Here is a 13,283-nt window from a genome sequence, read left to right as displayed (position 1 = left end):
AAAATGCTTATTTTTTAAATATAAATAGGAGCTTATAATAGCATCTCTAAAGATTTTAATCGAAGTCTGAAAACATTCTTCATTGCAATTGTTACGATCCCATTTGATATAACTGAAGATCCCAGAACGGAACCCTCAAAAGACTGGAATTTTTCCTTTTTTTTTAACAAATATAATGTGAAGGAACAGAGTAACAGTACTGCTAATTAGTTTTAACAAGAGGAAAAAACATTTATTAAAAATGGCAAATTTGCATTAATATAATATACTCCTCTTCACTCACTTTAGCCGGCAGTTTCACACAGGGGTTTTGGGATTGATACTGATTATGAAGTTGATCTTAAGCTACAATGGTCTCATTAACACACAAAGTCCCTTTTTAAGCACACAAGACACTCCTCTCTGAAACCAAGCTTTCTCCTCAAAATTCCCCCAGATGATTCGTATGCAGTGAGCCGCCTTGACTCACTGAACTCCGGTTTCCGCACGAGTGATTTCAAATTCTGCTTTCGAAGGTCACACTTTCAAATCTTCTTTTATGCTTTCTCTCTGCTGTTTCCATCAAGGCTTCGCTTTCAGATTTTACACCTCTGCTTTCAGTTTTTTTTTTTATGGAACCTCTTGAGGTCAAGCCACCAATTTTCACCATTATTTCAAATCTCTCCCAAACTGTAGTAATTTCTCACAAACCTTAGCACTACTGCAGATATCTTTCTTGTGCCTCACAATCCAATGCCTTTTCAACTCTGTGACTTTACTGAACAGTTTCTGTTCTGGTTCTCAGTTTCCTTTATTTCATTAACCTCAGACTTTGGAAACTTCTCTTCAGTTCTCTAGTTTCCTTAATTCGCTGGACTTTAGATTTCCGGCATCTGTTTTCTAAACCATTACCCCATAGTATGGCTTTGCTTCCAGCAAGGCTAAAAGAGATCTACCCTCTTTAGCCTTCTCAAACCAACTGCTTACGGACGAGCTGTGAGGGTTGCCGCCTCTCTCACTGTCTATCTCCAACTGCACTCCAATTAGCTCAACTAAATCTTATAAGCCCTTCTACCTTAAAAGGTCCCAGTTGCGAAGCAACCATGGCTGGTTTATTTATGCTTCTCAATGTAGCCCTCTCTATGCACAATAGCATCATGATTGGAAATGAAACCAAGCCCCAAACACACACCTTTGTCCAACATGAATTAAAAGGAAAAAAAAAAAATTTTTTAGAGTACCCAATTCATTTTTCCAATTAAGGGCCAACTTAGCCTGGCCAATCCACCTACCCTGGGGTTCTGGGGGCGAAACCCATGCAAACACGGGGAGAATGTGCAACTCCACATGAACAGTGACCCAGAGCCGGGATCGAACCTGGGACCTCGGCGCCGTGAGGCTGCAGTGCTACCCACTGCACCACCGTGCTGCCCCCAACATGAATTTTAACTATTGGTTTTACTATTCCAGGCACAGAAACATTATATTAATCACACTTGAAACAACTTATTTCTAATATTTACCAATACAAAGATCCCTTAAAATTATCTTTATTTTCCTGACACAATTTATGATATGGTGTGAGTATATTAACGTTTTAACATTTCATTTGTGAAACGTCTGCTTAGAAAATTTGGCAATGTTTGAGATAAGGTAAACATGCATTGGAACGGCAGCACAGTGGTTAGCACAGTTGCTTCCCAGCTTCAGGCTCCCAGGTTCAATTTCTGGCTTGGGTCACTGTCGGTGCGAAGTCCGCACATTCTCCCCGTGTCTGCGTGGGTTTCCTCCCGGGTGCTCCGGTTTCCTCCCACAGTCCAAAGATGTGCGGGTTAGGTGGATTGGCCATGATAAATTGTCCTTAGTGTCCAAAAAGGTCAAGTGGGGTTACGGGGATAAGGTGGAGGCGTGGGCTTGAGTGGGGTTTCTTTCCAAGGGCCATTGCAGACTCGATGGGCTGAATGGCCTCCTTCTGCACTGTAAATTCTACGATTCTATGAAGCCCAAGATTTGAAGAATATATCTTTCCATTTGAAAGGTTTTGGGGGTAATCCAATGACTTTTCCCCAAAGAGACATCACTTTCCAAACATTAGTGATATTTGTATGAAAGACACTGGTCTGTTTGAGGTTCTACTGAGTTGAGTTATGCCTCTAACGAATGCTTGCATTTACAGAAACTTAACCCAAAGCACTGTAATACAGGTGAAGTGTACTCCAGGTGGCAGCAGTTCCCTTTTTAGGCCCAGATGCAAGTGCTGGTCTTCCCGTGTAGTATCCACTCTCTTATTAGTATTCACAGCATGGGCCCATAAGTCAAGTGTCCGGACGAATAACGGCAGGTCGGAGTACTTTGGATTACAGCAGGGGCGAGGCAGAGGTGTCCGCTCTCCCCATCAGTTTTTCCCTGGCGATTGAGCCATTGTCTATGGCACTCAGGGTCTTGGGGTGGGTGGAGAGGTATTGTGAGGGGGGGGGGGGGGTGGGGGGCACCGAGTCTCTTTGTATGTGGATGATCTCCTGTGTTGTACATTTCAAACCCGGTGGAGAGTTTCAATAGGATTATGGGGATTTAGGCGGAGTATAGTCTGCTCTCCGGGTATAATCTCAATGTGAGGAAGTGCGAGATGTTCCCGATCAATGCAGGGGAGGAGACTGGGGCAGCTGCCATTTCGGTAGGGGGGAGCATTCAGTATCTGGGGATACAAGTGGCCTAGAGTTGCGTGAAGCTGTCCAAGTAGAACATGGTGGGCTATTTTGCTGTTATCATTAGCTTAGAGGGTCCAGATGGTAAAGATGACTGTGTTACCAATGTTTTTGTTCGTCTTCCAGAACCTTCCAATCTTTGTGCCCAAGTCCTTTTTTAGGAGGGTCAACAAAATGATCTTGGAATTTACATGGGCGGGCAAAGTTCCACCTGGAAGGGTGTTCTTAGTGCAGGATAGGCAGAGAGGGGAGGCTAGCATTGCCAAATCTGCAGAATTACTATTGGGCAACAAACATTGCCAAAGTTAAGAGGTGGGTGCTGGAGGGGAAATCGGTGTGGGGTGGATGGAGGAGGCCTCATGTAGGGTGACTGGTTTAAGGGCATTATTGCTGGCACCTCTTCCGTTCTTGCCAGCCAGGTACTCCACGAGCCATGTGGTGGTGTTGATGCTGAGGGTGTGGTACCAGTGTCGGCAGCACTTCAAATGGAAGGCATGTCCCTGTGAGCGCCGTCTTTGAGTGTTTGTCCCAGTTGGGTTGGATTCGAAGTTTGGGGAGTGAGGGTAGATGGGGATAGAACATTCCAGGGACTTATTTATTGGGGAAGGTTTGTGGAGTTAGGGGAATTGGAGGCGACGTATCATTTGCCAAAGAGAAATGGGTTCCGGTACCTGCAAATGAGGCACTTTGTGAGGAAGGAGCTTGGCTTGTTCCCGAAGCTGCCGCCCATGCTACAGGGTAAGATTCTGTCCGTGGAGGAGGGCAGGGTGTCGGATGTATATGGGGTGGGTTGCGGCGATGACCAGCTAAGCTGCACGTTTCGGCGGCTCGAGCTCAAACGGACCTTCGGGCTCTTTTAAGAGCCCCAACGGGAAATTCTTTTGTGACAAAACCCGGTGTGAGGTGAGGCAACAGGGAGTCGTCCGTCCCCCCGTCCCCCCGAGGACGAGATCCTGGGCCTAGCGGTCAAAATGCAGACGCACGAGGCGCTCCATAAGAAGTGCATCGAAAGGATTGAAGTCCTGGAAAACAGGTCAAGGAGAAATAACCTCCGGATCCTGGGTCTCCCCGAGGGAGTGGAAGGAGCTGACGGCGGGGCTTACGCGAGCACGATGCTACGCTCGCTAATGGGAGCTGAGGCCCCCTCGGGCCCCTTGGAAGTGGAAGGGGCCCACCGGGTCCCTGCGAGGAGACCAAAGGCTGGAGAACCACCTAGGGTGATAATCGTGCGATTTCACCGCTTCAATGATAGAGAGATGGTTCTGAGATGGGCCAAATATCAGGATTGGAGTGCGGAGGTGACGAGAAGGAGGGCGAGTTTCAATCGAGCCAAGGAGGTGCTGCATAAGAAGAAAGTGAAGTTCGGAATGTTACAGCCGGCGCGATTGTGGGTCACGCACCAGAATAGACATTACTATTTTGAAACGTCGGAAGAAGCATGGACCTTCATTCAAAAAGAGAAACTGGACCAGAACTGAGGGACTGATGTTGGAGGGGAAACGACAATGCTGATGCATAGAGATGTATATTGGGGGGGGGGGGGGGGACACTGAGAAATGTGGGCGCCGGTGGGGGGGGAAGAAGAGACACAGGCGGGGACGGGGAATGGGAGCGGGGCAGTAGGGGGAGCTGCGCTATGGGGGGCGGGATGGCACTAGAAAGCGCGGGGTTTCTTTTTCTTTTCCCGCGCCAGAGACATGATGGCAGGAAGATAGGCGCAAGGAGGATGGGAGTTCCTCACACGGGGGGGGGGTCAAGGAGAGAGCGGGAGAAGCCGGGGTCAGTTGAAGTCAGCTGACTTTCGGAAGCATTATGGGGGGAGTAACCATGCTAGATGGGGATCGAGGGAGGGGGGAGGAGGAGAGGGGGGGAGGAGGTGGAGGAGGTGGAGGGGGGGGAGGATGGGGAGGGGGTGGCAACTGGGTTGCTGCTGCGGAGATCGAAAGGGAGCTGGTAAGAGAAAAGGTGGTCGAGGCGAGAATGCGCCGCCTGGGGGACGGGTGGGTGCGCGGAACCGGGACGTGGGACTGGCCAAGAGAGAGTGATGGCTAGTCGACAGGGGAGGGGGGCGGGCAGTCCCCCCCAGTCCGGCTGATCATGTGGAATGTGAGAGGCCTAAATGGGCCGATTAAGAGGGCCCGAGTGTTCGCGCACTTAAAGGGGCTGAAGGCAGATGTGGCCATGCTTCAAGAGACGCATCTGAAGGTGGCGAACCAGGTTAGGTTAAGGAAAGGATGGGTGGGACAGTTGTTCCACTCAGGGCTGGACGCAAAGAATAGAGGGATGGCCATATTGGTGGGGAAACCGGTGTCGTTCAAGGCTAGGAACATTGTAGCGGACAGCGGGGGCAGATATGTGATGGTGAGTGGCAGACTGCAGGGAATGGAGGTCGTGTTGGTCAACGTATATGCCCCGAACTGGGATGATGCGGGATTTATGAAGCGGATGCTAGGAAACCTGGTAATGGGGGGGGGGGGGGGGGGGGGGGGGGGGGACTTCAACACCGTGCTAGACCCAGGGTTAGATAGATCTAGATCCAGGACTGGAAGAAGGCCGGCAGCGGCCAAGGTGCTTAGGGGGTTTATGGACCAAATGGGGGGAGTAGATACGTGGAGATTTGCTAGGCCGCTGGCCAAAGAGTTCTCCTTTTTCTCCCACGTCCATAAGGTATGCTCCCGGATAGATTTCTTCGTTTTGGGAAGGTCACTGATTTCGAGGGTGAAAGGAACGGAGTACTCGGCCATAGCTGTTTCAGACCATGCCCCACATTGGGTGGATCTGGAACTAGGAGAGGAGCGGGAGCAGCGTCCACTCTGGCGACTGGATGTGGGATTATTGGCGGATGAGGGAGTCTGCGGAAGAGTGCGGGGATGTATCAAAAGGTACCTGGAGGCCAACGATGATGGGGAGGTCTGAGTGGGGGTAGTATGGGAAGCGCTGAAGGTGGTGGTCAGGGGGGAGTTGATCTCCATCAGGGCTCACAAGGGGAAAACAGAGGCCAAAGAAAGGGAAAGATTACTGGGGGAGATTTTGAGTGTGGATAAAAAAATATGCGGAGGCCCCGGACAAAGGACTATACAGGGAGAGGCGACGACTCCAGACGGAGTTCGACCTGCTGACCACAGGGAGGGCAGAGGCACAGTGGAGGAAGGCACAGGGGATGAGATATGAATATGGGGAAAAGGCAAGTCGCCTGTTGGCCCACCAGCTTCGAAAGAGGACAGCGGCGAGGGAAATAGGGGGAGTTAGGGATGAAACGGGAACCACGGTGCGGAGAGCAGGGAAGGTAAATTAGGTGTTCAAGACCTTTTATGAGAGGTTATATAGGTCCCAACCCCCGGAGGGAAAAGAGGGGATGCAGCAGTTTCTGGACCAACTAAGGTTCCCGAGGGTGGAGGAGCAGGAGGTGGCAGGCCTGGGGGCGCTAATTGGGGTGGACGAGGTGACCAAAGGGTTGGGGAACATGCTGGCAGGGAAGGCCCCGGGACCTGACAGGTTCCCGGTGGAATTTTATAGGAAATATGTGGACTTGTTGGCCCCGCTGCTGGTAAGAACCTTTAACGAGGCCAGAGAAGGGGGGACCCTGCCCCCGACAATGTCGGAGGCGACGATATCACTAATCCTGAAGCGAGATAAAGACTCGCTGCAATGCGGGTCTTATAGGCCTATCTCACTCCTAAATGTGGACGCCAAGTTGCTGGCAAAAGTGCTGACAATGAGGATAGAGGATTGTGTCCCGGGGGTGGTGCACGAAGATCAGACAGGGTTCGTAAAGGGGAGACAATTGAATGTCAACGTGCAACGGCTATTGGGGGTGATAATGATGCCCCCAGCAGAGGGGGAGGCATAGATAGTGGCGGCAATGGATGCAGAGAAGGCATTTGATAGGGTAGAGTGGGAGTATCTATGGGGAGGTGCTGAGGAGGTTCGGGGAGGGGTTTGTCAGCTGGGTTAAACTCCTCTATGGGGCCCCAATGGCAGGTGTAGTCACAAATCGGCAAAGGTCGGAGTATTTTCGACTACATAGGGGAACAAGACAGGGATGCCCGCTGTCCCCATTACTGTTCGCGCAGGCAATTGAACCACTGGCCATAGCGCTGAGAGACTCCAGGAAATGGAGAGGGGTGGTTAGAGGGGGAGAGGAACGCCGAGTGTCACTCTACGCGGATGACCTACTGCTGTATGTGGCGGATCCAGTGGGGGGGGATGACAGAGGTCATGCAGATATTGAGGGAGTTTGGAGATTTCTCGGGATATAGGCTTAACATGGGAAAGAGTGAGCTTTCCGTGATACACCCTGGGGACCAGAGTAGAGGGATAGATGGCCTGCCGCTAAGGAGAGTGGAAGGAAACTTCCGATACCTGGGAATTCAGATAAGCCAGGAGCTGGGGAACCTTACACAGACTCAATCTGACTCGGCTGGTGGAGCAAATGGAAGAGGATTTCAAAAGGTGGGATGTGCAGCCGCTGTCACTGGTGAGCAGAGTGCAGGCGATTAAGATGATGGTCCTCCCGAGGTTCCTATTTGTGTTTCAATGTCTCCCTATATTGATCACTAAGGCCTTTTTCAAAAAAATAGATAGGAGCATCATGAGCTTCGTGTGGGCAGGGAAGGCCCCGAGGGTAAGGAGGGGGTTCCTGCAATGTAGCAGAGACCGAGGGGGACTGGCGTTGACGAATTTGGGCGACTACTACTGGGCCGCCAACGTGGCGATGATCCGTAAGTGGATGATAGAGGGAGAGGGGGTGGCGTGGAAAAGGCTGGAGATGGCGTCCTGCAAAGGAACAAGCTTAAAAGCGCTGGTGACGGTGCCACTACCGCTCTCCCTGAAAACGTTTACCACGAACCCAGTGGTGGTGGCAACATTAAGTATCTGGGGGCAATGGAGGTGACAGAGGGATGTGTTGGGAGCCTCGGTGTGGTCCCCGATCAGGAACAACCATAGGTTTGCCCCAGGGAGGTTGGACGGAGGGTTCCAGAGCTGGCACCGGGCAGAAATTAGGAGAGTGGGAGACTTATTTATAGATGGGACGTTTGCGAGCCTGGGAGCGCTAGAGGAAAAGTATGAGCTGCCCCCGGGGAATATCTTTAGGTATATGCAGGTGAGCGCGTTCACGAGACAACAGGTGAAGGAATTTCCGCTGCTTCCGACACAAGGGATCCAGGACAGGGTGCTTTCGGGGGTGTGGGCCGGGGAGGGCAAAGTGTCCGAAATATACCGGGAGATGAGAGAAGAGGGGGAGGAGCTGGTAGAAGAACTGAAGGGAAAATGGGAAGAGGAGCTCTGGGAGGAGATTGAGGAGGGTTTGTGGGCTGATGCCCTAAGTAGGGTAAATTCCTCTTCCTCGTGTGCCAGGCTTAGCCTGGTCCAATTTAAGATGCTACATAGAGCACACATAACGGGAGCGAGGTTGAGCAGGTTCTTTGGAGTGGAGGACAAATGCGGGAGGTGCGGGGGAAGCCCGGCGAACCACACACACATGTTTTGGTCGTGTCCGGCACTGGAGGGGTATTGGAGGGGAGTGGCGGGAGTGATCTCGAAGGTGGTGAAGGTCCGGGTCAAGCCAAGCTGGGGGTTAGCTATATTTGGGGTAGCGGATGAGCCGGGAGTGCAGGAGGCAAAAGAGGCCGATATTGTGGCCTTTGTGTCCCTAGTAGCCCGATGTAGGATTTTACTCGTGCACGGAAGCGAAACCCCCCGGTGTGGAGGCCTGGATAAACGATATGGCGGGGTTCATAAAACTGGAGCGGATGAAGTTTGCGCTGAGAGGATCGGCTCAAGGGTTCACCAGGCGGTGGCAACCGTTCCTCGACTATCTAGCGGAATGTTAGGGGGAAAATAGATAGCCAGCAGCAGCAGCAGCCCAGGGGGGGGGGGGCGGTGGGGGAGGAGGGAGGGAAGGGAGGGAGAGAAGGAAGGTGGGGGGGGGGGTAAATTGTTTGTGTTATTTTGTTAGTTCACTATTTTATTTTAACAATGTTATCTATCAGTTATCATGTTACCATTTTTGTTGATTTGTAAGGGGGAAAAATTGTGTTCGAAAACTTTAATAAAAATATATTTATAAAAATAAAAGAAGTATATGGGGTGTTGCTGGAGAGCGAGAGAACTTTGGTGGAGGAAGTAAGGTGCAGGTGGGAGGAGGAGCTTAGAGGGGGGTGGTTGAATTGGAGGCTAGGGTGTGGAGTGAGGTGTTGTGCAGGGTGAATTCATCCTCGTCGTGTGAGAGACTGAGTCTCATTCAGCTCAAGGTGGTGTGTTGGGCACGCCTGATGATGTCCAGGATGAGCTGGTTCTTTTCAAAAGTAAAAGATAGGTGTGGGGGCTGCTGTGCAGGGGGCCGATCGAACATGTCCACATGTTCTGGGTGTGTCCAAGGCTGGAGGAGTTCTGGAAAGCTTTTGCAGACACAGCGCCAAAGATTCTGGGGGCAAAGATGGCTCCGAGCCGGTGGGTGGCAATGTTTGCTGTGTCGGAGGATCCGGGAATGCAGATGGGGAGCGAGGCCAACATGTTGGCCTCTGCCTCCCTGATAGCCCGGAGATAGATACTGCTCGTGTGGCGGGACTCTGAGCCACCTAGGGCATGGGTGAGCGATTTGGCAGAGTTTCTGCACCTAGGGAAAATAACGTTCACTATTAGGAGCTCAGATGAGGGGTTCATCTCGAGGTGGAGGCCTTTCATTGAGTTCTTTAGGAATGGTAAAGTGTCAGTGGGGAGGGGGGTTGCTTTGTTCTGTTTGGGGTTTGTTTTAATAAGTGGAAAGGGTGGCATGATTGGGGGGAGGAGAGGGGTGCTGTTTGACTATGGTACTACGCATGTGTTGATATTGCTGCTGTTTCTCTTTGGTTTGTATAAAAATGAAAATGCTTTTATTAAAAATATATTTTAAAGTATTCACAGCATGGGTTGTTTTGTCAGATTGAAGCTCCAGTTTCTATTATCCACCCTAGCATTGATGACAACTATACTGCTCCCACTTTCGAAAACTGTTGCCGTAAGGTAGAATGGGAATTTGTGGGTGCACGCATAATAGTGTTGGTCTGGACAACCCAGGCTGCACAAACCAGTCTCCCATATGGAAATTGGTAGATATTTCTCTTCATTCCTTTGGATGAGGTTATCGGAATGCTGCTGTAAATCCTGGTGAGGCAACACGGCAGGGCATCTCAGCAACATCTGCTCCTGAATGTCTATAGCTTCCATGCTGTGCTTTCATCCTGTTTTTGATCTCATCCAAGCGTATTGGTTTCACAGCTGGTGAAATGTTACCATCGACTCTATGATGCGGGTGAGGTGCACGAGCCTAGCTGAGTTTTGCAGCAGTCATCCCACCTATCTGATGACATGACGTTTGATCAGCCCAATCAACTGATGGGTCAGGCTGTAAAAATAAAGGGAAAAATATCTGTTCATATCAATTGCAACAATAAAGTAGGCGTCTCACACTTTCATGAAAATTGGAGGTGTATTTTCTCTAATAATTTCAGAATCCTGCAAATGTTTCCGTTATTTGCATCAATAGTTTTTACAGTTGGCAAACTGATCGATCTCAAAAAGTAGCTAGTGAAAAGCCATGGTAATTATTTCTTATTGCTGTTTTGTACTCTTTATCGAAAATGGCGTATAACATCATGTTTCTTTAATAGTCTTGTTATAGCTGTATGATGGGCAACCTTTAAATGGTTTTAAATACGAACAATTAGGTGTGCCTTCATTAAATGGTTAATTTGAATTTAATGGCTAGACACAGTGGATCACATAAGACAATATTTATAACTGTACACCTATATTTCCAGTTGCTGCATTGACCCATGTGATAATAGAACCCCAGTGTCAACTAAAGACTAATGAATCTTAGCTTTCGTTATGCCCCATTTTTCCAGGGTGTAATAAGCTCCCTAAAGTGAATTGTTACTATTTGTACAGTGAGGGGGGAGGTTAGTAAATTGCTATTTAATGCATTGCTACAATTTTGTTTTGAAGCACTGCAAATTGTGGTGTTCACAATTGTGACCAGTGTTCACTGTATTTAAGTGGACAATGTTAAAAATATATATATTTTGGGGGGGATAAAACTTGGTTAAACTGTAGTCTACCAATTCGCTAAACAAGAAGGAATAAACTGTAATTAGTCAATGATTCTGGTGATATGGGGGGGGGAGGAGGGAAAAATGGTTGATAAGCTGTGTTGGTTAAAATTCCTCAGTTGGTCTTACTTTCTGGTTAATTTTTGTTATCTGACCACAGCCCCTGGACTTGAGCATAAGCTTGAATAGTGATAAAAGTGCAGAATGACTCTGAAAGTGATCTTAAGCTTAAAGTGACAAAGCACTCCCCTAGTTGCCCTTGGTAAAGCCTGCATGTAAATTGGTTGTAGAGACCAGAAGGTGAGCAGACTGAATCCTGGCCTGTGCTTAATTAGCCAATCTCGACCGGGATGACCGTCTTGAGTTGCTTTCACTGAACAGAATAAATACCCTTGGGTAAGTAAGGAGGGAGAATGTCGGTCAGTATCTGATGGCTATCTAGTGACCCATTGGGAAATGTGGAGTATCGAACGCGGAGTGCAGTGAGCATTTCTGAACAATCTGAACCCTAAGCTCCTGCATGAAGAATTGTCAACTTTGCAATGCGATTGAAGCCACAGAGCCATGTCCAATAGGAGTCAATGCCTTTGGTGGGGGAAGGGGGAGAAAAGCAGGCATTTTTTTTGGTCAAAATTTCTAGTTGTAATCGTTTAGGCAAAACTGTATTAATACACTACTACAATGCGTATTCTGAGGGAGAGATGTTGATTTAGTGGCAATATCACTGGACTCACATAGTGATCCAGAGGCACAACCTAATGTAGATGTGTGTTTAAATCCCACCATGGCAGTTGGTGGAATTAATATATCTGGAATTGAAAGCTAATCTAAGTATAGGTGACCACAAGAATATTATACATTGTTGTAAAAACCCATCAGTTCACGAAAGTCCTGTTTGGGAAGAAAATCTGCCATCGTTGCCCGGTCCGTCCTACATGTGACTCCAGATCCACAGCAATGTGGTTGACTCTTAATTGACCCCTGCAGTGGCCTTGCAAGCTGCTCAGCTCAAGGGCAATCGGTGATGGGCAACAAAAATGCTGGCCCAGCCAATGATGCCCAAATCTCATTTTAAAGAATAGTTTTTTCAAAGGATCTCGGCTTTTCACAGCCCTGTGAAAGCTGATCACAGCAGTAACGCCGATTCTTCAGTTGCCTAATAAACTGTTGTAACTTCTGTGTTGAAGGCTTGACTGGAATTTGGCTGGAAGTGAAATGAGTAGGAGCAGACCTTTCAGAATGACGGGCCATGTGCTGCATTTTATATGATTTGATATGTTGCTGCTTGGAAAAGTGTATATACAAAAACGTCTTCTCCAAAGTATTGTAAATGGAGGTCATGGGTTGATGATAGTTCACTGTATAACTCACACAAAATGCATTGTGTTCGTGCTGCAGTTAATCGTGCAGCCATTTAAAATGTATGCATTGCAGTGATCTTGCTGTCAAGAAGCAAATTGAATTAATTGAAAGTCTGCTTACCAATTTCCACAGACGCAAACTGCAATCGGATTAATAATGAGAGATTCCGTGAGAAGTGGGGACCTCCCATAGTGTCTCGCATAGAAATTTGTGGGAATGTATGAGAAATATTCAAAATCTTCACTGAAACTGTCAGATTTATGTGCGGAGGATTTGACCCTTGCCGTGGTCTTGACGTGAACTGGTGAATTCAGTTCTGGATTAGTCTTCTCAGGGTTGACGCCTAGCAGAGCTGAGAATGTGCCCGTTTTGTTATGATGTTGCTTTTATAATTCTCTCTGTCAGGCGGGAAGCCTTGTCTGAAGCATCCCTCTGATCTCTGGCTTTGGCTGTGATAATGGAGCCTGTGTGTGTGTGTGTGTGTGTGTGTGTGTGTGTGTGTGTGTGTGTATACACTTGGTGGAATCCAGTGGCTGTTGACACCTGGCTCCGTCAGCGTGCTAGCTTGTAATTCTTGCCAGAGCACAATTCCAAGCCTCAGCACAGCCAAAGCTCATAAGCCAATCTGACTAGCAGGTCACCTCGGCAGCCATTGAGCACTTTGGTGCTTTATTAACCTTTCACAACTGACCTGTCATCATTTTGACAACTATTTCTTTTGTCCCTTTGACAGCTGTTCTGAACTTGGACAATTCTGTGGTTGACCTGGAGACCCTTCAAGCCTTGTATGAGAATGTGAGTATTGGGACTAAAGACAACTAAAAGAAAACCCTAAGCAACAGAAGCACAAGCTTTCGGAACTAAGCAGTCAGGAACAGGGCAGTTAACCCCAACACTCAAAGCCATATGTTAGCTTATGTAGCACGGCAATGATGCTGCGTATTTAGTATTGTAGCTGAGCTACTGTTTCATTCCAAAACAATCCTTTATTTAACGTAATCTGATTCTCTGCCTATTCTTCATGCTATTGCAGTAGGAAATTCAAAGCAATAATATTTTGCCATTTTATCCCTCGCCATTTATCCTCCACCTGGTGGCAAAATCCCCATTGCAAGGTTTTCATTGAGTCCAGTTATGTAAGGTT

The 13,283-nt window shown here is 48.5% G+C and overlaps 1 protein-coding gene across 1 annotated transcript in view; it reads left to right on the top strand.

The window, feature by feature from the left end:
- The window catches only part of LOC140426604 (formin-2-like), a 594,930-nt gene that overhangs the window by 337,643 nt on the left and 244,004 nt on the right, over positions 1 to 13,283 (top strand). The window contains exon 8 of the mRNA XM_072511575.1: positions 12,873 to 12,934. Coding sequence (XP_072367676.1) covers positions 12,873 to 12,934 — 62 coding nt within the window. The remainder of the gene's footprint in view (positions 1 to 12,872; positions 12,935 to 13,283) is intronic.

Source organism: Scyliorhinus torazame, chromosome 1, assembly GCF_047496885.1.
Source record: "Scyliorhinus torazame isolate Kashiwa2021f chromosome 1, sScyTor2.1, whole genome shotgun sequence".
In the NCBI taxonomy this organism is placed as follows: Eukaryota; Metazoa; Chordata; class Chondrichthyes; order Carcharhiniformes; family Scyliorhinidae; genus Scyliorhinus; species Scyliorhinus torazame.
This window is presented reverse-complemented; position numbering and strand designations above follow the sequence as displayed.